The sequence below is a fragment of the Scomber scombrus genome, chromosome 8 (assembly GCF_963691925.1).
Source record: "Scomber scombrus chromosome 8, fScoSco1.1, whole genome shotgun sequence".
In the NCBI taxonomy this organism is placed as follows: Eukaryota; Metazoa; Chordata; class Actinopteri; order Scombriformes; family Scombridae; genus Scomber; species Scomber scombrus.
Genome location: NC_084977.1, coordinates 21732788 through 21760417, shown reverse-complemented (window position 1 = coordinate 21760417; position 27630 = coordinate 21732788). Strand labels below are relative to the sequence as shown.

General features: G+C 39.3%; 1 protein-coding gene across 3 annotated transcripts in view; it reads right to left on the bottom strand.

Moving 5' to 3' along the window:
• Positions 1–27516, bottom strand: part of kank3 (KN motif and ankyrin repeat domains 3) — a 35250-nt gene extending 7734 nt beyond the window's left edge. Inside the window, exons 1-9 of one of the 3 annotated variants that reach the window (XM_062424604.1) lie at positions 27505–27516; positions 7109–7183; positions 5404–5492; positions 2983–4782; positions 2507–2609; positions 2050–2277; positions 1651–1741; positions 967–1186; positions 140–282 (exon numbers count right to left, since the gene is read on the bottom strand). In XM_062424604.1, coding sequence (XP_062280588.1) covers positions 140–282; positions 967–1186; positions 1651–1741; positions 2050–2277; positions 2507–2609; positions 2983–4782; positions 5404–5440 — 2622 coding nt within the window. In that variant the 5' untranslated portion in view covers positions 5441–5492; positions 7109–7183; positions 27505–27516. Of the gene's footprint in view, positions 1–139; positions 283–966; positions 1187–1650; positions 1742–2049; positions 2278–2506; positions 2610–2982; positions 4783–5403; positions 5532–7108; positions 7184–27504 lie in introns of those variants that run through there. The other 2 variants (XM_062424602.1, XM_062424605.1) reach the window with 2 other exon arrangements.
• Between the last annotated feature and the right edge of the window lie 114 nt (positions 27517–27630).

Here is a 27630-nt window from a genome sequence, read left to right as displayed (position 1 = left end):
CATACCATAAATGACAAGCATATGACAGGAGGGACTGCAATAAAGTGACTGTGGGAACATGGCAGGACTCCTTAAAAAGAAGAACATGTGTGTTTAATACAAGAGCACTGTGAACTCTGATGAACGGATGGGGACTTGCCTGGCTGGCTTTGGCGTTGACATTGCCCTGACTGAAGAGCTTCTTAACCACAGCCATGTCATCCTCCTCTTTCACTGTAGAAAGAGCAGCCAGCATGATGGCCGTGTAGCCCGCCTTGTTCTGTTTATCCACACAGCACATGCCTGGAAGGAACAGATGTTTTTTTACTAGGTATTTAAGTACATAAATGCACACTTGTACAGTACAAAGTCCTATTTACATGTGAATGCACATGCACATTTATCACCTGACAAGTAGAGAAATCGGGGTTAGATTAAAGTTAGTTATGTATGTAGAAATACATACACAGATCAGTTTTGTTAAGGGATTAAAGATAGTGACTTCATTTATGAGGACTGTCACTGGATCCAGTTTTTCCTGGTCAAGAAACAGCTCCAATGTAGAAGTTAACCTCTCTTTAAAACCACACTGTTTACTTTTTCTATTTCTGCATGTGTTAAACACTCAAGATGCCAATTGAATATTTGTTGTAGTGAAGATTTTTTTTAGTTTTGAAAGTGCTGGGCTAGTTGTTTTCCCCTACTTGAGGTCCTTGTGCTAAACAAAGCTAAACACTCTGTACTGAAATTGACATTTGTTATTTAATGAATATTCCTTTAATCATCATTTTTAATATTGACACCAAATCAAATGACAGGGTGCTGCCAAACCCACAAAAAATAAACCCAAAATCACACATGCAAAGTGAATACAAAACTACAAATGTAGCACAATAATTGGTTGGATTATTGACTATATTGTTGTTTTAGCCTGTAAGATAACTTTGTGTAGTGTGGATCCTCATCACAACACTTTTGGCCACTAACCTGTGTCCAGTAGCAGCCCCACCACACCGAAGTTGGAGTGTGAGACGCTGTAGTGGAGAGCCGTGTTGCCGTTGCCATCAGTCATGTTGACTACATGCGCCAGTAGCGTTGCAGACACCTCAGAGAACGCCATCAGGTAGTCAGACACCCGCGATGGCTGAGCCATTTTGGCACTGGAGATGCGGAACCACTCAAGCTGGACGGTGTGAGTGCTGGAGAGCTAAAGGTAAAGTAACCCATCAGTATTCATTGTGAGCAACACATATTTCTTGGATCTATTGTCAACTTGTTACTAGTATGAACTAGTTTAACAGATTAAAATTATTAGATGGTATTCTCATATTGTGTTAAAGTTAAAAATAATTCAGCACATGTGTATATACTGCACAGGGCGTCATGGGTTTACAGTAACCCGACATTCCACTGGATGTGAAGGGAAGTCCTCCTTTTTACCATCTGCTGTTTAACTCAACAGTGACACAGAGGCTTTACTTGGTCTACACTCCCCTGTTATTGTTACATGAAGCTCCTATTGTTTCTTATCAATGTTTGCTGGTTCTAAAAATATCCCTAACCAGTACAATACAGCCCCAGAGCTTTCGTCAGCTTTAAGTAATTAAGTAAACATTATATTTTGCATTATTCTGGTGATAAAGAGGTTTGAAGAAGCATGCAGGGACGCACCACTTCCTTACTCTTCAGTGTTTTGATGTCATCATTCAGGTGATTCTTCAGAATCAGGCAGGCTTCACGCATTTTTGAGCTCAGCTCAAACCTGTGAAAGAAACAATTTGTTCGTTCACAAGTTGGTCATTTTTTATTTTTTTGCCACACAAAACAGTACAATAGATCACTTTGTAGAAATCATTTTTCACTTTCATAATATTTTAAAAGGGCCTTTTTCGGTTGATGTACATGGAAAAAACAAACATCAAACCCTTTTTGACAATAAACCATAAAAACATCAAAGGGCTGGGTGAATACTTTTTATATACAGACACTAAATACTGCTTTCCAGCACACTGTTTTTTTCTGTTAAGACTGTAGTAAGTATTCATCCTTTCTATATTAGAAACGACATACTTCTCTTTCACACCATCAGATGAATAATTTTCTGCTCTCAGAGTTTCCTCATCTGTGTCACTTTCATCCAGGTTGACATTCCTTTCCTCCTCAGATGTTTCTTCCTCCAGAGCCGCCTCATCCTCCTCTGTGCTGTCCAAGCACTCGCCTTCTCCACTTTCTCCAGAAGAACTCCCATCTTCCTCCTCCTCTTCCTCATCTTCCTCTTCACTCGATGTGGACTCATACCTGGAAGATTTAATTATTAGCTGGAACTCAGCTCAACTTGTTCAGTTCACATTTGAGGGCACTTGGCCGGCTTTCTTTTCAATTGGTAAGGGGGATAAAAAGAGGTTTACATTCTCATCGAGCCTCTGACCTTTTGGTTGCAGCATTGATGCCAACCTCTAGACCATCTGCCGCCCCTCATTTTATTTTTACTGTGGTAAAAAATAAAATAAAGTTTCATGTTACTCACCCTCCATTTAGGATGCCCACGAACTGCAGGCTCTTCTTGCCAGCACTGCGATTTTCGCCCAAGTTACTCCCATCCTTCCTCTTCATGATTGATTTCAGCATACCTGTTGCCATACAGGAAGCAGATGGATCAAACAACAGTTCAAACAAAGAACACATATCTCAGGCATGACGCCTGATGTAAACATGTTTTCTCAGACTTTATAATTGATAGTGTAGTCTTTAAGTGATAATTTAAGCAGCTCTACTAGGAATTAATATACAACATATTTCCCAAAGTATTTTGAAATTCCTTTAAGTGCCTAAAAATTATCATCCTTTCCTAAGTGAAAATATTTAATGTACATTTCAAATTCATACCTGCTGAATATAGTTTAACAAGACAATCATATGTCAAGGTCTACTGGCTGACCTTATAAAAGGAAAGTATTTGGTTCTGTCATGAAGGTTTAAATTGGTAGTTACTGTCACACACACCTGTCTTAGTGGTGCTGGTTGCAGTTGTGTCTCCTTGGTCTCCCTCTTTCTTCTCGGCCGTACTGACCACTTCTTCTTCTGGCGAGACCTTGTATTCAGCAATGGTCAACTGTCTCTTCTTTAGCACTGTAACTTTCTGCTCTTCAGTCTTTTCCTCGAACAAATTCTCCCACTGGCACCCAATGCTGAACACTGCAACAGGAACTGGTTCTTCTGGTGTCACTACAGAATCAGTCTGAGTGCCTTGTTCAGTCTGATCTGCTGTTAAGCGCTCACCTACGCATGCATCGCTCACCTCGGGACAGCACGAAACTGCAACATGCTTTAATTCGGAAGTCAATGTCTCTACCTGGGCATTTGTCATGTCTGGTTTGGCGAGAACACCCTTTTCAAATGTGACTTTGGACGTTTTCTCCTCAATTTGGGCTCTGAGAATTACCAAGTCTTTGTCTGCAACACTCAGTCGGTCCTCGAGAGCCACAATCGACTCCTGCTGGAATTTTATGGTGTCCTGTAAGGTGTCCAACTCCCGCTGTGTCTCAGAGGTGACCCCAAGTAGTGACTCCATTACCCAAACTGCAGCCTCCTCTGTCTCCACTCTGGTCTGTATTCCCGCCTCCTGAACCAGTGTAGCTTCTGTTCCTGTGCCTTTCTCACAAACATTCACCTTAGTGCCCTCAGAAGCATCTTTCACACCGTGGCTATGGTAGAAAACAACCGAGTCCATTGGCATATCATCTCCAACTGCTACTGATTTCTTCTCAATGACTGAAACTTTCTCTGGAGTTTTTAATAAAACTTTTGTTGAACGCTCTACAGCTTTCTCCTCCTTCCCCTCAAATTTCTCAGCCAGCTTTTTCAGTTCCCCAGATTTTCCAAGGCCTTTGTGACCAGGTGAGGTTGGTGAAGTTAATCGACTCTGGATACTGGGGTCAGTTTGAAGGGTCTCTGTGGTTTGGGTGGAGGACTCTGTAGACTGTTTCTGCTGCTGGGCCGCCTCCATGGCTACTTTCTTCTCCTGCAGTGCCAACAGGAGCATGTCTTTCTCGGCACGAAGTTTGGCCACTTCTTTCTCAAGTGCTGGAACACCTTTTACCCGTTCTTCCATCTCCTTCAGCTGCTTCAAGGCTGTAGCCATCTGCTCCCTGACTGTCTGCAGCTGGTTTGGCGGGATTGGAGTCACTGTGGTGCCAGTAGCTGGAGTGCTTCGCCCAGAGGTCTGAGGACTGGGTTTAGTCCAGCTACTCTGTAGTGGCTGACTCGATGGAGAGGTCCCCAGCTTCTTGGGAGGATCTCCAAGTTGGAATCGCCCACCATTCTGGTGCTGGTGGCTCTGCTCCTGCTGTAACCGCAAACTAGTTTCAAGAAGAGTCCGCTCAACTCTGGGGTTGCGCTGTGGTGGAGGGGGTGGCACTTTGGCTCCGGCAGACAGCGGAGGAGCATTGAGAATGGTCACAGGGGAAATAGATAGTCCTTCGCAGGGCGCTGACCCAAGGCGGTTGCGTGGTGGCGGTGGAGGAGGAGCTCTGCCATCCTCACTTGCCGGGGATGCAAGAGACTCTGTGGAGGTCCAGCCACTGGTGCGACCCCCAACACTAGGACTCCTCTGGGAGAGTTTGAGTCCCCGTCCAGAGCGACGGGAGGAAACTGGTGCACGGCGGAGGTTGTGTCCACTCTCTATCTCTTCTACATATTTGAGGAAGTCCAGATCGAGCTGAAAACCATACGGTGTTTGGACGGAGTAAGAGGCTGGCTGGTTAGCCTCTTCCTGACTAGAGTAGAGGAATGGAGAGCCAAGATCTGTAGGGAAAAGGACATGTGACTGGACAGCATAGCTACATTGGGGGTACTTAATTAGTCCTGCTGATACAGTAGAAACAGACATATTAAGATGTACTGTTTCACAAAACAGCAAAGATAAGACTACTTACTGTTGTAATATAAACAGAGTATGTACATTGGAATACACCTGCTGAAATATCAACCAATCACTTTGTTTGGTTTATACTAAAACGTTTTTTTTTGCTATAGTGTTGACACAATATACACAATAAAGTCAAGATACTTAATAGTAATACTTAAAAGTGTAGTTTTCTGTATAGTGTTTACAGTAGAAGCAACATGAAGACACACAAAAAGATTTCATATGTCTTGTGTTTCATGCGTCCCTGATAACATCTGAATAAATCCCTGTGGTAAACTCAACCAACCTTGTGCAGATTACAAGTTATATGATTTATTGTGACAACTGGAAAACTACTGTAGGCATTACAACACCAATAGAGGAGCTAAAATATCCACAGTTTCATATTCACAAAAAGAAATTTGATGAAAGAAAAAATTATGTAGAAATAATAATTTATTAAAAACAAACAAACAATGACATAATATTTTTTGAGACATCTTAATGCAGTTTCTTACCAGGCATCTTTGGGTTAACTTGCACCGACTGAGTCATTTTTCAGGACTGGGACGTTTCAGCACACACACAGCTTCTAATCAACACCTGGCTAAAGAAAACATACAGTGACATGGATGCATTTGTCATGGATGTACTTGACACAACAACTAGCAAGAGAAAAGGATGCAATTTCTAAAATACTGCCAGAGGTCAGTTATTTATATTGTCAACAAAAAAATGTAGGTTACCGTCTGATTTGCTAGAGGTATCACAATTTGATTTAATTCTACGTAATTATTCATATATCACAAACATTACATGCTCTTAATGTGGGCTATCAACACATTTTTGTCAGTAGGAAACACCTTTTAACTTTAAACACTGTATACCTTATAAACAACTAAAATGGCTCCATGCTCTCACTTTAATGGCGCACATACATGCTTCTTTATAGGAGTTGTAAACGTTCTACAAAGTGCAGAAAGGCCGGAAGAAGTTTATGTGTTTTCTTATGGCTCGTTAGCACGTGTGACAGCCTGTGACTGAATCCAAAGGACGGTGAATTCCTTTCTTTTAGAGATAAAGAGGTTTTGTTAAATGGATCTGTTGTTTGCTTTTCCTCTTAAGATGTGTTGAAGGACACTGAGCCTGACATCATCCATACCTCTGAGCTTTTTGTGTGTATGTGTGTGTGACTGCGTGTGTGTGCATGTTGTACTGTTAAGCTTTTGACCTCCTTAGATCTCAATGACTGTAAAGAGCTGTTACAGTACAAGCCTCAAAGGGTGAAGATGCATGTCTAAAGTGTGAGTACATGAGCGTGCAGACATTTCTGGCACACGGTGCAGATAGAAGCCAGGGAAAACACCTCAGAACAAGCCAACAAGAAAGAGCTGAACGGTGTCCAAAAACCACAAGATAGCTGCTCCATTAACAACAGCATGCGACTCTACTGAAAAACTGCAATATTCATCTCTCCACAAGACTGCGACAACCTGCCATACGTACTGCGTACTGGGAAATCAGGGTTTATTCAGACACATGAAAAAAGCGGAAAACAGAAGTGCAAACTCGTCAGCTGATCAAACTGGATAGCATTGTTTTAGGACTTGAGATGTCCGTTGGTTTTTTCTGTTATTCGTTATAGTTTTGAGCTGAAGTTGGGTGGCTTTTATTTCTCTGTTCAGCTATAGTAGCTATAAATGCTTGTGTTAACAACTCGGCTTCTTTTCTGTTTGTTCTTAACATACAGAAAATATAGGATATTTCCTGCGCTGCAGTAAAAAGCCAGTTACCATGTTCCGTGCAGAAAATGGGCAACTTAGCATGAACTGAACACTTAATGGATATACTACAATACACAATACAATATACTTTATTGTCCCGCTTAGGGAAATTTGTCTTGGACTCAGCAACTGCGCCATAAATGCCTTGACAGCCACAATGACAACAGACAAAACATCACCAGCCATACCATCCCAACAACAATTACATAACAGTATTGCACATATCCCATAACATTGCACACAACACATACATACACCAATGGGAAAAACACATGCTAAAAGGATATCTGTTGTTATACCAATGGTAGAGGTGATAAAGACGCATCAACCAAAATAACAATTTGATAGAGTGCTACTTTAAAACATGACAATGAATGTTTAAAGATCAAACCCCAAATTGTAACAAAGCAGTTTGTTTTAGTGTGGAAGAAAAGTTTACCTCTCTCAGCCGCTCAGTGAATGATTCATGCAGCTGGAGATTAGGCTGGTTCCCTCCTCCCTACTCCACGCAGCCCTATGAAAAACAGAAAGAGACCATCAGAACAGTCCAAACATGACATTCAAAGCACATTATTACAATGCAGAGGCACATTGTTGGGTATCAAATTGAATTAAATGTGTCGAGAAACATGACTGAACGTGAAATGAAGGTGCTTCCATACAGGGCTGAATAGTTTAATGAGGATTAAAATTGCGTGAATCATACAGTCACCAGATCTCAACCCAACACTGAGTAAGGAAATATGTTATAAAAGAAAGGCATTCATCCTTCCAGTATATTGCCAGAGACTTGGAGAATCTCTTACAGGAGCTTTAAAGCTGTTAGAGCAGCTTAAATGGTCCAAGATCTTACTGCGAAACCTGATTTTATTTATTTTCTTTTGTTACCCATCTGTATAGAATTTTAGTGAATCTGGAGTAGATTCAGTAGTTTGTATTACACTTGATTTGTTACTTGAAACTTCAGTCTCTCCAGCTATGGCTCACCATATGATGACTGATTGGCTGGCAGCATCACAGTGATGAAAAGACTGGAAGACTGGTCTATGTGTCAGTTTTGGTATTTATTAAACAAATTAAGTATAAAGTGTTAGTTATTGAGCTTCAGAGGTGCCTTGGATAGAGACAGGCTAGCAGTCGTGGACTATAGGACAGTCTATAGGACAGTGACGTTACCTGCAACAGGTTGTGCGTCTACCTGCACCAGTAATTATCTCAGGTGTTTGGGTTTACAAAGAAAATTATAGGGGCTGTTGTTTATGTGGGTTGTATAAGACCAGTGTGTTTTGAACGTAAAAATAGTGTTCCTATAAATGTCAGTTTCTTCTGTGCAATATGTGCAGCACATGCAGATACGCAAACCCTCTGTCTTTGAAATAAGGGAAAACACATACAGTCTCAGATACAGTTACCTGCACCACACACACGCACACAAAACCCCTCATATAAGCAGTCATTCATTTTGTTTGAAACATACACACACAGATGTGTTTTCCAGCAGCCTCGGGCACATTCCTACCACATACTGTTGCAACACGCCAGTCGTCCTTCCAGCTGACTGACTACTGATAACCTATAAAAACACACACACACACACACATATCATCTGTCAACTCAGACTACTGCAGACAGATACTTTATTGTCAAAGTAGAGACGACAAACCAAACCGACAAAACACTAATTATCACAAATTAAAATATTATCTTTAATTGACAATGGGTTAATTAGCATATGGAGTCCTCAATGGAAAGAACAAAACTCTCTAACTGATAAGAGCGTTTCTGCACAGCATCTTCTTATCAGCCACAGCTCTGTTTCTTCTCAGTCTTTGTCAGTTTCACCTCTCAGGACAGACCACAGTAAACATGATGCTCGCCGCCTCGACCAATCACACACAAGTTATACAAACGCTAAAAGGTTTTCAAGGGAGTGAACTCACCTTGATGGGTTTACTTTGGTCCAAACAAGAGAGAAATAGTTGACCATACTTTTTGAGTTTTTATATTTGGTTTGTTTAGGAAAACAGGGACAAATTATAACCCAACCAAAGCTTATAAATAAGTGATGACCCACAGGTGGTTTTGTTCTTCTACCACATTTTCCTAAGCTGGGTTGGACTCAATTGAGTTTTTTTGTTTGTTTGTTTTTTAATCCTTGTATAGTTTCAGTCCAAGTGGGGTGAAATCTGTGTTTTTATAAGGCCTGAGTGCAGTTATAATACAGCAGAACTATGGTTCGTATCAATGACAACAAAGTATGTGCGAACAAAAACAAAGTATTTCTGGTGCGATTTTACTGTGATATCATCATCATTACCGGCACACACAAAAATACAGCAGGTCGTCATTTGTCCTAAACATCAACATTAATGACTCCATCCAAAGAACTATGAACTATGAACTATTTTTTGATAGTGACACCAAATTTAACCTCACAAGGAAAGCCAAGCACATGTTTTTCATCCCAGTTCGACCAATACTGTGCGCTGAATAGAAACACATAGATGATGGAAGTTTTACCATTAACGTTTGCAGACAGAATTGTTTTTCTAACAGAGTTTCAGGGGGCATCATTTAACCCCAGACAAAGTTGTTTTTACCACAAATGTGTCCATATACAAATATTATAGTCTGAAAGTTAGCTCCAGACTGACGGTACTGAAACTGTTATTATATCATAAACCTTTCTTAGACTGTTTGAAAGATACAATTATTCACTAACTCACCATCCACAGCAAAGCTGGAAAAACAGACATGCAAAAAAAACACTGCAGACAAAAAGATGGTTGCTGGTAAAGTCACTACAGTGAATATCGCTGAGAAGTAGAGTACAAGTAAAATTAATTAGTTTGTTAAAGCATCAAAATGAACAGCACCCCTAATATTCATATGTATTTATTATAAATGGGCATCTATAGTTTGGCTCTTATAAACACTTCATTGTACTTGTTATTCCTGTTTTCCTGTTATTCTCCACATCTATTCTTGTTTTTCTTCACTCTTTTTCTTTCACTTGCTTTTGCTTCAGCTCCCCTTGTTTGCACTCTGTATCTCTCTAAATTTCTCCTCTTCCTTCTTTTTTTACCCGCTCCTCACCGCTCTTCATTTTTACCCTCTTTTCCTCACATGACTCTCATTTCTCCTCTCACCCCCAACCTCTCCAAACACACACACACACAATTCCCTTAGCGCCTCTCAAGTGTTGCTGTTTTTCTCTCTGATTTGATGACAGACAGCAAATTACAGACTGCAGGGAGAAGCTGCATTCCTTCCCTCGACACCCCGAGCCCTTACCAGCTGAGAGCCGAGCTGTTGAGTCTCACACACACACACACACACACACACACACACACACACACACATCAGTGTATACACACATTTGAGTGCCAACACTACATAAAGTTGCAAGAGAAAAAACACATGCATGCCAAGATAATAATTATAAAAATATCCACACAAAACATAAACATGCTTCATATTCACACAAATATTCAAAAATGTGATTTACTAATATGTATGAATCCACGCGCACACACTCACACACACACGCAGTCATATGATCCCACACAATCACACAAAGACAATGTTCACAGCAACAAGTTTCAGTAAACTCACCGACTGCATACCACCTTAATTTAGTAAACACCTAACTGGGCCATATTGTGAACAGATGCACTGCATTGTTCTTCAGACTGATGTCACACGTCTGTATTTCCATGGTGACAAATTGGGTTAACGCGACATTCTTGATTCAGTTTTAATGCAACATGGCAATCATAACAGCATCAGTTCACACCCAACCCTGCGCTCGCATTTTATTATGTTACAGGCACTTTTAAGTGAGTAAAGTCACAGAATAATCCTCACTTTATGTCGCTGCAGCAACCAATAAACATTCCTACATCAGGCATATGTGATAAAGGATCCCACATATCAGGGTTTTTTTTTTTTCAATTTGATCCAAGACAGCTCAATGTTTAATTCATTGGCTAGAAGATTGATTGTGTTTATTACAACTTGAGTATTACGTTACACTTTATCTTATTATTAGTGTGTAATTTCTGAATCCTTTCCTAGTAATTCCCAAGAAGTTTCCTGGGAAGAACGATGTAATTTGGAGCTACTTGATTTCGCTTAAGTTCTGGAGTTTCTCAACATGCAAAAATGTGGAATTTGTCTACAGACCAGCATATTGAGAAATGAGTGAATGTTTCCTTGGGTTAAAAATGTGCTTTTTTAAAATGATATTTCTATTTTCCTTTTAATTAGTAGCAAATACATTGTTAAGAATTTAAATCCTTATTTCTAGAATCTGCGGTTTTGTTTCTATTGATTGAGATAACATAAGTAATAGCTGAGATCTGGAAACATGGTATCATCACTATGAAGACATCAGAGAGTGAGGCATGTTTTAAACAAGCCAACAGTTTATCCACATTATCAAAACTACTTTATTTGAACGTTTAAAAGAAAGTGAAATGTTGCTAATAATCTTCATCTGCACGAGAAAACTAAGTTAAACCAGAACGACTGTAAACTGTGAGGGATGTTTACGACAACTGTTTGGTTTTTAATTATTTTACTGTACATTTTTGTTTTCCCTTCCAAATAACTTGGGTAAACTGTGAGTTTATTTAAAACCTGTCTGATCATCTGACTGCTGGCGTTTGTTGATTTCTTTCTTGCAATGTCAAATCCATTTCTAGCCATTAATTTATAGCACTTTTCGTCCAATTAACACACAGAGTCACTATGTTGTTGTTTATATTTATTGTTGTGTGACTCTGAAGTTTGAGTTAAATGTAATGAATAAACGAAAAGGAGACATACAGAGACATACCAAGAGCACAGATTGTTATATGGTTATTTATTTATGTTTTACAACATAACTACCATGAAACGATAAGCAAATTAAGCAGTTTATAATCTCTCATCACTGCTGCCTCAATTTCATTTTCCCTCTTGCTCTCTCAACTACCCCTCTCTCTTGCTATTTGGTGCTCTCTGCTTGTTGTAAAACATTATCAAAAATGTCTAACCCTTCCTTTATCAGTTAGTCGCACCCAGTACTTCCTTGTTTACATCCTGAGCAGGGACTTTTTTCCTTCTTCTTTTTTTTTTAATACACCTGGAACTTTCATCTAGAAACTAAATTTAATCCCTGGTTTAGTTTCTGAGTTTTGAATGTTTCTGCCTGAGTACAATATCATTACTACCAACAGGAATGAAACCACTCCTGGGGCAGCTGTAGCTCATGAAGTAGAGCAGGTTGTCCATTAGCAGTGTTGACAGTTCAATCCACAGCTCTTTCTGTCCATATATAGCACATTTGAAAGACCTTTTTCCACCAAGTAAAAAAAAAAAAAAAGCACCTTTAATGATGAATGATGCTTTATGTCACTGATGTATACTGACTAAAACTGCTTTAGTAACAGTTGGATCAGGCTTTAAACAGTCCAAACTGCAAACAAATGAGCAGCTCACTTTACATTCAAAACACAGCACGGCATGTTTGTCATCTAAGATTCAATGAACTTGGCGCTCGGTTATAGTAAGCAGATTTAAAGCAGCGACACTCTTTCTACAAAGAGGATGAATGGATTAGTACCTCAGTGACAAAGTGTTTCCTGGAAAAATGGAAATTGCAGTAATTTTTGATGGATAGATTTTTTCCTCTCAGGCCGAGGTAGGAACATGTGACGAGTGGAAGTCCAAGAGCAAGTCCAAAGTCATGTCAGAGCAGACTCGCAGACGAGTTATTAATGAAGAAGGGAACATTGTGTCGTCCCGCATTCAGTTCACTTTATGGAAGAGGAAATATTGTGCTGGTTTGGGGCTCAGGGCCATGTTTTGAAACAGTGACCTCAGCTCCACTGCCACCCTTTTCCCGACAAGGGAAGCCAGCAAGAGAAAGAGAAAGAGAGACACAATCTGACTGACAAGGAGGGGAGGGAATGAAAGCCAACATCCTCTCTCACTGACAGCAACTGTTACTTTCTGACTGCTTTACATGAGAAAAAAACCCATTCAGAAATCTGGACACACATAGAGACACTCTCACATAGAAAGAGACATACAAACCACAGATTCAGGCCTCCACCCTCATATGCATACCACACATGCCCACGGACACACTTGAATTACAATACATGCAAGGACTTTTACTGGTTTTATTTCCAGTCTCCTGACTGAAACATTTACCCCAATTATAATTCCAATCTGAACCCAAAACTAAGACCTTGTCCCGCAGTTATTTTTCCAAATGTAGTCTTCACAACTACAGAGCTGAAACGATGAACTGATTAGTCATTACAAAGATACAATTTGAAACTGTTGTCTTGTTCCAGCTTCTCAAATTTGACAATTTGCTTAATTAAATAGGAGCAACCCTTACCAGTTTTTTTTGTTTGTTTGTTTGGTTTTTTGGTAGCTGTTCTGATCATATCACATGATCTTCACTAGTAGAAGGCAGCTACTAAAGGGACGTTGACATGAGACGGTTTTCTCATTTCCAAGGCCAAAAATCTCAACTTTTAAGCAGACATGGACAAGAAGCGCTGAGAAAACAACATAAAATGCAAACATCTATATTTACACGACAACTGAGCAAACTGATCCTCATCTGCTGATGAAGATCATATGATATGACTGAAGAGCTACTAAATAGACCTTAAACCTTATTTCCAAGGTCAAGAGTGAACTCTGAATCTGTTTGTTGTTTTCCAACAGAGGAAACAGCGTCAGCAACCTTTATCTCCCATCCCAGTTCATTTTAAATTTAAACCAACTGCTAATCCTGAACTTAATCCCTTGTAGAGGCAAAGAGCCACTAAATCGTCTTCATACTGAGGAGATTTCTTTAATGTCTTTATCCTTGTGTGGACATTTAGGCCTAATAGACACAAACATGCACTCAGGAGGGCCTCTCTGCTGCTGGGATAAATCTGCAGTTTCCTGAAGGGAAGCCCACTACTCCCCCAATAAATCCCCCTCATCACTACACACACATACACTCACACACATGCACCCCTCCATGCCCCTGTGGTAGACCTCCCATTGTCTCCCAGTAGGAACTGAGGGGGAGTGAGAGGAGGAGGATGGGGGGCAGGTCCTGCCAGGAAACCCATCAGGCCGTCCTGAAAGCTGCTTCCTGAAGGCAGCAGGAAAACACAGAGGAGAAGACAAGCAAAAACTGAGAGCTGAACAAATAGAGCCAGTGTGACACGAACACACACACACTCACCATCGAGAAGCCAACAACAGCACTGAGGCCGACATCACATGATGCATCACACTGAGGTTAGATAACGTGTTATCATTATTGGCGAGGGCTCAAGTGATTTGTGTGCGCCAAGGCTCACACACATTAATACACAAACACAAACACACACACACTTTAATACTCTCACCTCCATCTATTTACAGTATTTTTGCCATTGGTAGCCATTTCCTGTCTCCCATCCCTTTAACATAAATTACACACTGGCGTCACATCTCTGACATCTTGTGTCCCACTGTATACAGAAAAAAAAAATCTATTTTACCACAATCAGGTTGACTTCAAACATCACATGCGTCCTGCCTCCCCTCCCTCTTCCTTCCAGATTCTCCAACAAACAATCCAACACATTCAGCCTCCACAATGAGGCATTATGCCTCTTTGGTGGCGACGCTGTTTTCGAAAAGTTTTGTGAGGCCTCGTTGTTTCTCTCCATACCAGCCCCCCACCCTCTCCCAACTGTGTCCAGGTTCAAAATGTCATGAGTGAATTCAATAAAGTGGCTGGGGAAGTCTAAAGCTGAGTTATAAGATGAAGAGAAGTTGTCTGACAGCAGAGTGCTCAAGGCTCCCACGATAGATCTGAAGCTGTTGAGAAGCAGCTGGTTGGACTCACAGTCTGACACAAAGCTTCACATAAAAAGGTTAAAAAGGATCAATCAATGCTGACATCCATTAACATCTTTAAAAAGGGAAAATCCCATTTCCATCTCTGTCAGATCTCTTCAGTCTGTGATATTCAAATGATTTGAGGAGTTCCAAGATAAAATACTTAGGGCTGCCTTCAACCTGTCCTACCATCTTCTACTGATAACCATTTTGCTTGAATTCATCATTTTGTTTCACCTTAATTTATCAATATTGAAAAAACAGCCTTGCTAAGGCCAGGAGTGAAAACTTTTTTCACAACAATTAAAGATATTAAACGATTTCTGTAAGCCAACTTAGAATAACCTCTATTCAAATTGTACACTTGTGTTGATCACATCTGGTGTTTTTTCTGTAGTGTTTTTCATGGAAGTAACAGGTAGATATTTTCGAAAATGAGGTCTATATCCTTAATCCTGGTGAATCAGAGATGAGGAAACGTCTGGACACATGCTATGATCACTTAAGTATCCAAAAAGCCTTTAATCACAACCCAGAGAATCAGCAAGAAGTGTTTTTTCAGCATCTGGAGGGTGTGTAGAGCAGTTCTCACTCTGACACCCATTTTGGTATTTTTCCACTCTTTAAAAAAAGTCTGATTGATTTACATTTTGAGTTCTTCTTTTTATTTAGTCATTTTTAGTAACAATCTTATTATTAATAGGAACAAGAAAATCAATCACCATAATGCAACTTAATTAATTTTATGCTAACTGAACCATGAATAAATAGACAAAACAAACAAGGATGTCCCACAGAATCCCTGTAGCCTCATTAATTATACATTTATTGAGCTGAATGTACTTAAAGGGCCAAGTTCACATTTTTTCTGGCCATTGACAGCATTATCGGTCACTGTAATTGTTCCTCTTCTCCAAATTGGCCATGAGGGGATGAAAAATAGATTACAAAAGTTCAGCTAAAATAAAAGAAGTCCTCAGCAGTTCCTGTTTTGTGTTTCTGTCTCTCGCTGCAGCTCAAGTAAAACAAACACTGACCAAGTAAACACAAAGGGGGACTTTTGAACTTATGAGACAGAAACTTTGGTAATAAGGATGAGTCTTACAATTGTCAAATGTACTTTGGTATGGATTTCCTCTTTAAAGATGAAGAAGGGATCCAATAAAAACTCTAAATCTTGAAGCTTGTTGAAAAGCAACCATGCCATTTTCCCAACTGATTCATACATGGATAACCACAGAACCCAAAACCTGGCTGGACATGAATGAATACTTGGAATAGCAACATTATATGTTTCTTTTTGGGAACAATGAATTGGGAATAGTTTACAGCTTTCAGAGTTTCAAAACTGCTCTCGGTTTGTATCGCAGCAGCAGCATCCAGTCAGGCGGCTGACGAAGTCCCATGCCTGACGGCTCAGTGCCCCTCCCTGAAACAAAGCAGGGCTCTCAAATCGAGTTTTCCCCAATTAGCCAGTTTCCAGCTCTGATGTCACGTTGCATTTTGAACCAAACACACCTTGTTTTCCCTCTGTGGTGAGACACAAACTCTCCAGGCCTGTCTTTTCAACATGACAAACTAAACTTTTGTAGAAGCTGAATTCTAAAGAACACATTTGGCTCAAACGCGAACAGCCTTTTTTCTCCTGACTGATTTTCCATCTTAACTCATTTACTTTTTATCTGATCACTTAATGTCTTTGTACTTACTAGCTAAGCAAATAACGTTGAACATTTCTAAAACACAGCTAAGCTGACCTAGATATCTGGTCCCCAGATTTGTATTTAAGAGGAGACTGTGACCCATTTGTTTCCTTCACAACAGTAGCAACTGGAGCCTCCAGATGTTTGATTCACATAACTACAGAACAAGACCAGATGTCAGCTGTTGCTGTTTTCTGCCCAGAAACAACTAAAATATGTGTCTATTATCATGTTATTTCCTTCACTGCTTGAAATTACACTAGTTCAGCATCTCTTTGATGGAGAGGGTCGGGGTAATGACAAGGCAGTGGATGGTGGTCTTTTGAAACGCTTTGAAATGTTTCCCAAAGCTCCTGCAAATCCTGTGAACACACCTTCATCACCATGAATCTGCTCACACTCCCCCTGCTCATGTGGAAAATACATGTTTGTGGACTCTAATTCAGTTTCCATAATGCACTGATTCAGTTACCTTTTCCAATTCAGGCTGATTGTTACTCCTGCTGTTGCACTGAGATGCAATTTGATGTCTACCAGGCATAACGAAAGTTAATTGAACATAAATGCCATGCAGTCGACTCTGAGACGATCTTCTGGATGATTTATCCAGACTGAAGAGGAGGTCCTTTTCATAAAGTTTGGCCTTTTTTGCCTGTCTGTTCCATTATTACATTTATTCTGTCCCTTGGTTTATCATTTCATTATTTTACTTTTTTGTGTTTGGAGTTTCATTGATCTGCATCATTTGCTCAGTAAAGAGTAAGAGCACATATAACACACATTTCCAGATCTATATTTTTAATCTGGGGCTCTACTGGAACATCTTTGTGTGATTTAAAGTTCAAAAAACGATTTATTTTATATTGGCTCTTTATGCAGCTCCTCAGCTCAGCCGAAACAGGCTGTTTCAGCCGTTTCAGCTCCTCAGCTCAGCCGAAACCCCCCCCCCCCCTCCTGATGAGCCTGCTCTGTTCTGATTGGCCAGTTTCAGGAAGCCGTGTCACAGTCAACTTCCAGCCGTTTGGGTTTTGGCTAAACCATGAAACAAACTACAGTAGCAGGATTTCAATACATTTTCCTCATTCTTCGCTCAAAATGTCAACTTCTCAAATACATCTGTGCATGTTTGAGCCAAAATGTAATCTGAAATATGACAGTGGACAATGGAGACAACACATGGAAAAACTTTAGCAACACCCTTTGCAACGTAACCTGCGACCACCGTTCATAGACACTGATGATGAGCCAGCATAAGCTTGTTGACGAGGTAGAACTCAGAGCAGGTTGAAGCCTGGACTACTGACTTGCAAGCATAACTTATATGCTAACTTTATTCTAAGAAAAATAACTTTAACTCTTTACAAGGAATATTTCAGTTTATCTCCGCTGTTTGTCTGCCAACTTCATGTGATAACAAGACTCAAGAAAATCACTGTACCCATCTGTGGTTCACCAAGAAATAGTAACAACACGTAACTCACAAAACTGAAATTCTAATTTTACATTCATGTTTGTATTAAATAAAGGAAATGCAACATGAGAATTATTGAGTTTTAGAGGTGCTGGGAGGTGGATTTTGATATCTTTCAAAAGAACCAGGCTAGCTTGTCCTTTATGTCGAACTGTCTAAGAAGACAGGGAACAACACAACCTGATTATGAGAAGGAAAACATACAAAAGGTTTGACTGTTGACATTTCAGCATGTGTGGCTGCAGTGAGAACTTAACATAACAATGTTGGTGCCTCATTCGACCTTCTTACATGACTTCATTGGGCAGGGGTGCTTTTCCACAGGTACTTCAGTGCTAAACACAACATTTGTTCCATTATGAGCCAGGGGAACAGAGGTGATCTGTGTTCAGCGATGGTTTTAAGAAACCAGGCTCCTGCTTAGAGGTTGAGTTCGAGGCCTCACCCTCACTTTGCCCTCAGACGTTTCTCAGGCATCAGATTTAAAAAGCAAAGACAGTGACAGCAGCCTCGAGCCAGCGTCAGAGAATGTTTGAATATAACTTCAAACTAGGAGGAGCATCTGACTTCAGTGTCAAACAAAACTTTCATTGTGTGATCCAAAAATGAAAACTGGGTTCAAAGGTTTGCGGGATCACAGTGACATGCAGTGTTTCTAAAACCAGACGTGGTTTGGTTCATCGAGAGAGAAGCGGTCAGTTTGGCATAGCGGGAATCTGACCTTTATGGCATTCAGGACACAGCGGTTTAGTTTAACTCAAAACTAGTCTGCTACTTTCAATATTTTCAAGCCAAAAAGCCTTCAAGGGTAAATTATGATAACCTCTAAATGATCATATGTTGCTTGGCAAAGTGTCTGATAGAGTAAACAGTTTCACCAGATGCAGCCGAATCTAGCCGTGTTTGGTTTGGTTTGGTGATTTCCCACCATGAAGTTAGAGCACTGGGTTTGATTAGTGCCTCTTTCCCAAGCCCTGCCAGTACTTTAGATGACGTTGGTATTTTTAGCCTTGTGTTTTTCATTCAGCGTTTCTCATGAAGTGGAGATAGCAGCAAGCAGAGCATCTGATTGGCTCACAGTAGGGGACCACACAGAAACTCATATAAATTATGAATCTGCACTTTTATCCCCTTTTGTTTTCCCACATTTTTATTTAGTAAAGGAGTACAAACCCTTCACAATCAACTGTAGATACAAAGCTAAGAGACTCTCATTGTTGTAACATTTTATACTTTAATTTACAAAAAAATTAAAGTATAAATCTGATGATATTCTATACATTTCTTATCGCCAACACGACTCATGAAAAGACAAAAACCAACAATGGATTAATCAGACTTTAATACATCAGTGGGCCACACCATTGCACTGACATGATGACATGTTCTATTACACTGAACATGAGTACTGTAGTTTATTTTAAATTAATCCTGCTGCTATAAATACTCACTAATGCTGAACATGCATCCGCCGGTGAAAATAGTCCCCAACATGAGTAATATTTGCTACAGTGCCCAGCTGTTTTAGCTTAGATTTGTTGACAATAACAAAAATTATCTTCTGATAATCTTGTAAATATTTACAAATGTTTTCTCATTAGGTTGCGCCACCTCTCTGAAAAAAAAAAAAAAGAAAGAGTTTGCCTCAGAGTTTGAGATAAGGAATCCACAACCTCAAGCTCGAGCTGACTATAGACACATTCAGAGACGACCTTTGGCTAATCTTCCTTTTCCATTTACAGCAATCAGTACATGAAGTTCACTTTCAGCCGCTATCTACAGAATACAAGGGTGGTCTGTTATCTGCAGATATCAAAACTTAAACATTTAATTATCTCCTGTTTTCTTCTCAGCGACACATACACTAATTATCTCATTATATTAAGATACAATCAGTGAGTCTGTTATCATGTTATCTCCAAAGATTAAACACTATTTCCTATGATTAAAGCTGAAATATCACTTCCAGCTGTGAGATCTAATGTAACTGTTTTATATTACCGATAATAATAAAAGTTGACAGAATTATTTTGTTCAAAAGGAAAGATCACTATTGATTGAATGTATTCAAAAGGCTAAGAGGATCTTGAGAGGATGTCAGATATCTCCAAGTAACAATAAAATGTAAACTCAATCTGCAGATAATTGGCTTAAAAAGTAAATACGAACTCCACCACAGCAGAACACGTCCATTATAATCAACTGAGCACTGAAGCCACGTGAACATCACGCTGCTTATCTCTATTTTTACGTGGCTGGTCTAGTCATTTTTGACTCTGTGTAACTCTGCAGCCGTCCAACAGGTAAAAACTACATAGAACTGTGTTAAAAAGAAATGAGTACAATCTGTTTAAAGTGCTGTGAGGAGGGAACAAAAATTATGAACAACGGATCCACTCGTAGTTCTTATAGATAAACTTTTTAGAGCTGGAAAAATGTGTCGATAGAGTATTTAATCTGCAACTGTGTTCACAATAGACTAATATCATTAAGCAGCTTTGGGTTTTAGACTGTCAGGCAAAAACATTTTAAGACTCTAGCAAATTGTGGACGACAACTTCACTACTATCAAACATTTAGAAGAGAAAAACTATTATTATATTACTTGAAAAACATGACAAAACACAGCAGATTAATCAAATATTAAAATAATTGTTTGTTGCAGTCCTAAAAGTGTCTCGCCACATTTAAGAAATGCTGGAAACTCCCACAGTTGCTTTCATTGTACCATTAAATATTTGTGTATTTCCCATTTATTATATTCTGCTGTATACAGTTGTGTTGTATTGTGATGGCTCTGTACTTCCTGTCCAGCTTGAAGCCAACTTTGGTGCCATTGTTTCCAAATGATTGTAAATGTTATCTGCTACAAAAAGAAGAACAATAATCTAAAATAGATGAATCAAATAAAGACAAGAACTTTTCTGCCTGTTAATAATTAGAACTACATTTTTAAAAATGGCAGCTGCGTCTCTTCAACACTGAGCTGAACCTCTGAAGAACATTTCCTTTCAGGGGCAATTTGTAAAGTCACTCCAATCAGACAAGCTGGCATGAAGTAGAAACTGCCAATTTCCATTTGCAAAGCCTGGATGCCTGCTAATTATCATGAAAGCCCGCTGCTATCAGGTTCCACACACAGGCCCAACACTTAAAACTAATTGTTGCCTCAGGAAAAAAAATTGTGAATTTAAAAAGGCAAACAAACCACTTTGACTTTCGTAGAGCAGAGAATGAAAATGTTTGGGAACCTTTGAAAGGTTTCTCTTAGCATTACTGCTCTGATTGTTATCAGAGGTTATCAGCTTAGTGTTTTAATAAACAAACTTCCTCCTTAAACCAGCAAAGAAATAGCTCTACTTTTACCAGACATTGTTAAAGTGGCCAAAAATTCAGTAATTGAAAAATCCTATTTGGCTATAAGGTTGTGCGAGGGTGCAAATGTCAGTTCGCTCTCTGCAACCTGACGTCTGTATCTACAGCAGAAGGTGGAGTTCACGCTGAAGGAGATGTGCTTGATGCCAAACGAAGACAAAACAAGTAGCTGCAGCGTTCACGTCATATGTGATGGAGGGTAGAAAATGGGAAAGATTCCCATGTTTACAATAAACAAATGCTCTCGTTACCTGACGACTGAAGACAGCTATTGGTCATCGACGATTTAACACTAATACCATTTTGGCTTAATCACCTTAACAACAAACTTTGGCTGATACGAGGCATCCCCATTTGTTTGACTTTCATGCCCTTCCATATATTGAAGAGCCAAGTTTGACACATCGTAGCTTTCAGCAAAGTAAAAAGTTTCCCAGCTGTAATTACAACTTGGAAGTAGATGTAAAATTCCTCTTTGCAAGTCGCAAGGTATTGAGAGATGGGATAATGCATTGTTGGTTTTGGTCTTTTCTTAGGATTTGTTGACAACAACAAAAATATGGAATATCACCAGCCTTATCTTCTAATTACCTTTTAAATACTTACAAATGTTTTTCATTAGGTTGCAACACCTCTCTGAAAAAAGAGTTTGTGCTCAGCTTTAGAGTTTGAGATAAGGAATCCACAACCTCAAGCTCGAGCTGACTATAGACGCATTCAGAGACGACCTTTGGCTAATCTTCCTTTCCCATTTACAGCAATCAGTACATGAAGTTCACTTTCAGCCGCTATCTACAGAATACAAGGGTGGTCTGTTATCTGCAGATCACAACTTAAACATTTAATTATCTCCTGTTTTCTTCTCAGCGACACATACACCAATTATCTCATTATATTAAGATACTATCAATGAGCCTGAGATGCTCATATTTTTTTACAAAGGTCAATAACATGGCCAACATGTTATCTCCGAAGTTTAACACTATTTCCTATTATTTAGGCTGATATATCACTTCACTACAAGCTGTGATGTCTAATGTGACTCTTGTATATTACTGATAATAAAAAAAAAGAAGACCGAATTATTACATTGGAAGAAAAGATCACTATTGATTGAATTTATTCAAAGGCTAAGGGCATCTTAAGAGGATTTAAAACATGTCTGATATCGCCATGTAACGATAAAATTCAAACTCAATCTGCAGACGATTGAGTTAAAAATTAAGTATGAACTCCAAAATTACGTAAATCGTTTTCCAAAGGCAAATAAGCAATGATCGAGGCTCAGGAGGCAAATGGAATTATGAATGGAGCCACTGATAGTTATAGTAAATATAAAATATCCACAGCTGCAAATATTAGTTGATAAATAGAACATTTAATTTGGAACTATTTTCACAATGGAAAGTACATTTCCAAGCAAAATTGCGTTAACTTTGTGTCTTTTGTGTGGGAAGTGTGGGATTTAGCTACTTTTCGTTGTGTTGACACTACAGAAAACTAAATATCTTTAAACATCTTTGGGTTTTAGATCTAAAAATTATCGCACAAAACTATTATCCTATTAATGGTAAAACATAAAACACAATCAATTATGAAAATAATAGTTAGTTTAAGTCTTAAAAGTGTCTCGCCACATTTAAGAAATGCTGGAAACTATGGCCTACCTCCGTCTCCCACATTATACCATTAAATATTTGTGTATTACCCATTTATTATTCTGCTGTATACAGTTGTGTTGTATTGTTATGGCTCCGTACTTCCTGTCCAGCTAGAAGTCAACTTTGGTGGCATTGTTTTTAAAATTATTGTAAATGTTATCTGCTACAAAAAAAGAACAATAAACTAAGATAGATGAATCAAATAAAGACAAGAACTTTTCTGCCTGTTAATAATTAGAACTACATTTTTAAAAATGGCAGCTGCCTCTCTTCAACAATGAACCGAACCTCTGAAGAACTTCTCCTTTCAGGGGCAATTTGTAAAGTCACTCCAATCAGACAAGCTGGCATGAAGTAGAAAGTGCAATTTTCCATTTTCAAAGCCTGGATGCCTGCTAATTATCATGAAAGCCCGCTGCTATCAGGTTCCACACACAGGCCCAACACTTAAAACTAATTGTTGCCTGAGGAACAAAAAAAATTCTTGAATTTAAAAAGGCAAACAAACCACTTTGACTTTCATAGAGCAGAGAATGAAAATGTTTGGGAACCTTTGAAAGGTTTCTCCTGTTGTTACTGCTGTGATTGTTATGAGAGGATATCAACTCAGTGCTTTAATAAACAAACTCTGACTGAAAGTGTTAAAACTGCCCAAATATTCAGTACAATTGAATCCAGTGAGGTGATGTCAGCAAACTCCATAATATAACACGCTCATGTTTATCATCCTTTCTGATCTGCAATGATCAAAGAGAAACAGAAAAACATCTAATTCACTGATTGAAAAATTGTATTTGGCTATGAGGCTGTTGAATAAACTGGGTGCAAATGTCAGTTCGCTCTCTGCAACCTGACGTCTGTATCTACAGCAGAAGGTAGAGTTCACGCTTAAGGAGATGTGCCTGAAATTATCCTGACAAAAATTATCCTAATTTAAATGATGCCTAATAAAGATGACACAAGCTGCTGCAGTGTTCATGTCATATGTCCCACGAATTGAATTCTCTTCACAAGTGAGACTCTTTAAATTATGATTATATTCAGATGCATGAGCGCTGCATGAAATTACCAGTAGGAAGAGGTTGAATGAGATTACAGGACTAAGAATAATAGAAGCACTGTTAAGCTTTGCTAAGATAGATGCTAACTTGCTCACAATGACAATGCTAACGTGCTGATGCTAAGGACGGATAATATTTACAATAGTTACCATCTTACTTTAGTGTGTTAGCATGTTAACATGTGCTAACAACCTACATTCATACTGACAGAGAACGTTTAATGTCTTTATCGAATTTCATGGCAATCCATCCAATAGTTGTTGAGATATTTTACTAAAAACTACACACGTCAACCTCATGGTGACACTAGAGGACAGATCAGAGGATCACCAAAGTCAGTAGGATTTATCCTCTAGGGACCAAAAGTATCTGTAAAAATGTATGGCAATCTTTTTTTTCTCTGACTGGATCTAAACCTTGCCTAAAGATATGCGGACCAAGTCCTCTGCAGCCATTGAAGCACAATATGTAGCTTTTTTCAGCAAATCCAGCACACTGTCAAAACATGCTATTTTTTTTTTTTTTTAGTGTTGCTCCTGAGCCAAGCTTTCTCTCTTTGCTCACTTCATGTCACCACAGAGCGTTGAGTAACTCACAATCTTGGGGTGCTAAAATTAAAACCACTCGTAATACGGCTAAAAATGGAAAACGATGGCATGTATTTTATCAAGCAGCAGGACTCTGCATGAGCACACGGACCCATATTTAATTCAATTTAAATATATAAAACTATCCTCAATCTGCTCTGAGTCATAAACAGGCCAAACTCAGAACACATGATGGGAGTTTGTGTGATAGAAAAACTAACAGCATGTATATATTCCTCTCAGTAGTGCCCGAGAGGAAACGTCTAGAGTATCACTGTGTTACACTGACCTCCAGACACCCTGAACTTAACTTACAGACCATCTATTTTTGAGGTGAGGGCAGTAAGTCAAACCCCAGGGTACTGTTGCAGGCAGACAGTTTCCCTTGAGTGAGCTCCAGAAAGTCGTTAAAAGCTTAGCACAAATTAAAAGGGTGATTCCAGCACGACTTTCTGTTCATGTCTCATTAGTCCTGTGCTCATCGATATATCTTGGGGGTTTTTTTGGTACTTTTCAAAATCATAGAAAATCACTGTGTCTAAAACAAATTACAGTTAAGAAACTACACGTGTAAAATTGTGATGTCAAATCAGTTTCTTTTAAACATGAAGTGTTTAAACAAGAGAGCCAACTCATAGTGACATTCCTCATTAACTTTATTCCACATTCTTCCCATGGTTATTCCCCTTTTTATTCACATCACATGGTTACTCCCAAAAGGATTTGAGGACTACTCCCAAATACAGATGCACAAACCCTTAAACACAAAGGAGTGAGCAGTGGTTCTGCACTGAGCTCATCACATGTCCAAAAGGCTGAGTTCAGACACTCAGAAGAGAAAACTAGATTCAGCTGTTAGTATCTACAGTCCAGTTGTTGAGTCACTCCTTCATCACAACAGTTGAAGGGTTGAAACCGGGAAATAAAGAGCTTCAACTTCACCAAAACATTCGGATACAAAATCGGCTTCACTGTCAATGCTGCACCAATTCAACTGTCCATCTTATTCTCCATTTTCAAAAGGGGGCAGACAGCTTTGAAAACCCCCTCCTCCCACACCTTTCTAACATCCGATTTGGGGTGGGGGGTTTGATTGGCCAGCTGAGGGTAGAAAGGATGGAAAGGAAAGGAAGAAACCTCATGAGGAGCTACAGAGGAAGAATCAGGGTTTGAACTTCTACATCATGAAAGCGTTCCAGGAGAGTCTAAAAATATGTACAGTTATCAGAGTATTTAGATGGTATCATGTTTACCCAGCTCTCTGTAATGACTTAGCAGTTTGAACCAGCTGTAAACACTTCTGATTTCCAGCGTGGTCAAACATCGCATTGTACTGACTAGTTTTGACCTAGCATAAACCGACCCTTACTGTCACTCAAGAACAAGACCCCCTGAATACTTCAGCCCCAGACATGGAGATGCTGACCCTCATACCATCTGCTTCATACTTGAATGCAAACCGGCTGCACAGGTTGAGATCTTAGTCTGATAACGCCAACAGAGCGACAAAAAGCAGCACCGATGCAACCCAGGAGCATCAAATTCAGCTTCAACTTTCAAACTGTAGATCACAAAACGTCCACTCCACCTGTGCAAATGTTCCCTATCGCCAAAAAGACTGTTAATATTGGACAATCTGCAAAAATCCCCAGATTACATTCAATGACATTTTCTTAACATTCATGGCACCGATTCGAGGATTATTTTGGTCCTACAGTATCTGCTCATTGCAAAACAAAGTTTAGGCAAATATTGTTGTTACAGCAATCAAACTGTGGTAAAGATGTGTTTTTAGGTGAGGCAACACATGAGTATGGTTATGGTGAGATCTCAGTAAGGGTTTAAAAATAAAAATGTTGGAGCGCTTAGGTATCCAAGTGGTTACAGCGCATACCACATATTTGCAACCTTCCTGGTTCAAGTCTGGGGAAGGACCTTTGTTGCATGTAATTCCCATTTCTCTCTCCCCTTGTTTCATCTTAGCCTCTTCCACAGTAACAGTCCAATAAAAGGTAAAAGTTTTCCAAAAACAATGTTTAAAAAAAAATTAAAATGTTGGATTGTGACCAGACAGATTGTAAAGGCCACTCATCACTTCCTGTGTTAGCACTGAACATAAATCCACAGCTGTAAATGTGTCTAATATGAACGTACTTCTGAGGAATACTGGCTAATGAAAACACACTAAATTCAGTACTTTTGAGTCTTACTGTTGTAGTTTTTACTGCCGTGTCTCATAGAAGACGAGATTACCTTTTATTAGCCTGCTATTTTTAAATCAGCTACTGCAGGTCCAGAAACACAAGCAACATGCTGCTGTTGGATCCTGTAACACTGTCAAAACACATTAATCCACCATGTTAAATGTTTTCCAGGATTCACAGCTACAGGTAGTGATTTCCTGCATTTCACATTTTTAAAATCAGATTAAGTTTTTCTGTTTTTTAGTCTAGAAAAAGTTAGGAGTTCGGCATCCTCAAATCCCACCCATCATAGCCTCACTGAATCTTTTCTCTGCAGCTTATAAAAAATCTTGATGTGATCGTTGCTGCAGATCGTGTTGCTGCTGGTGGTCGTCACATAGAACACGATCTGCAGCAACGATCACATCAAGATTTTTTATAAGCTGCAGAGAAAAGATTCAGCTGAATCTGGCCTTGAAGTGACTCACTGAACAACTAACGGATTACCTTAATAATTGAAAACCGGGAAAACCTTAATAATTGTAAGAGAGTTACAGGATCCAAATGTCAACCCTTAAAATGCATAAATAATCAATATCTGCAACTATAAAAGTTAATAAGAAGCCTAAATATACTTGAAACTCTAAGGAATTTATGACTAGAAACTATGTTGAGATTATTAAGATAAGAACAGCACAGATTTCCTTCAGACTCTGCAGACACTGTAACATCAGCTGTGATCAATAATTCACCCTTAAAAAAAACACTAAAAAGGAGCTCTGAAACTAAAACACACACGGGACCCTGAATCGATTAGTCGTTTTCTGCAGGAAGTCAGCCAATAATCAGCTGATCAATGCGTATCGATGCATGTGCGCTGATCAATGCCCTCGGGCGGCTTTCTTACCTTGTGGCTTCGCTCAGTCCAGTCACACTGCAGCTTGTCATGACTTTCGGGGAAGCTAAGAAAAGTTTGGGAGGAGAAGAAGAAAAAAAAAAAACTCAGCAGTGAAGTCAAGTTACCAATAAAATG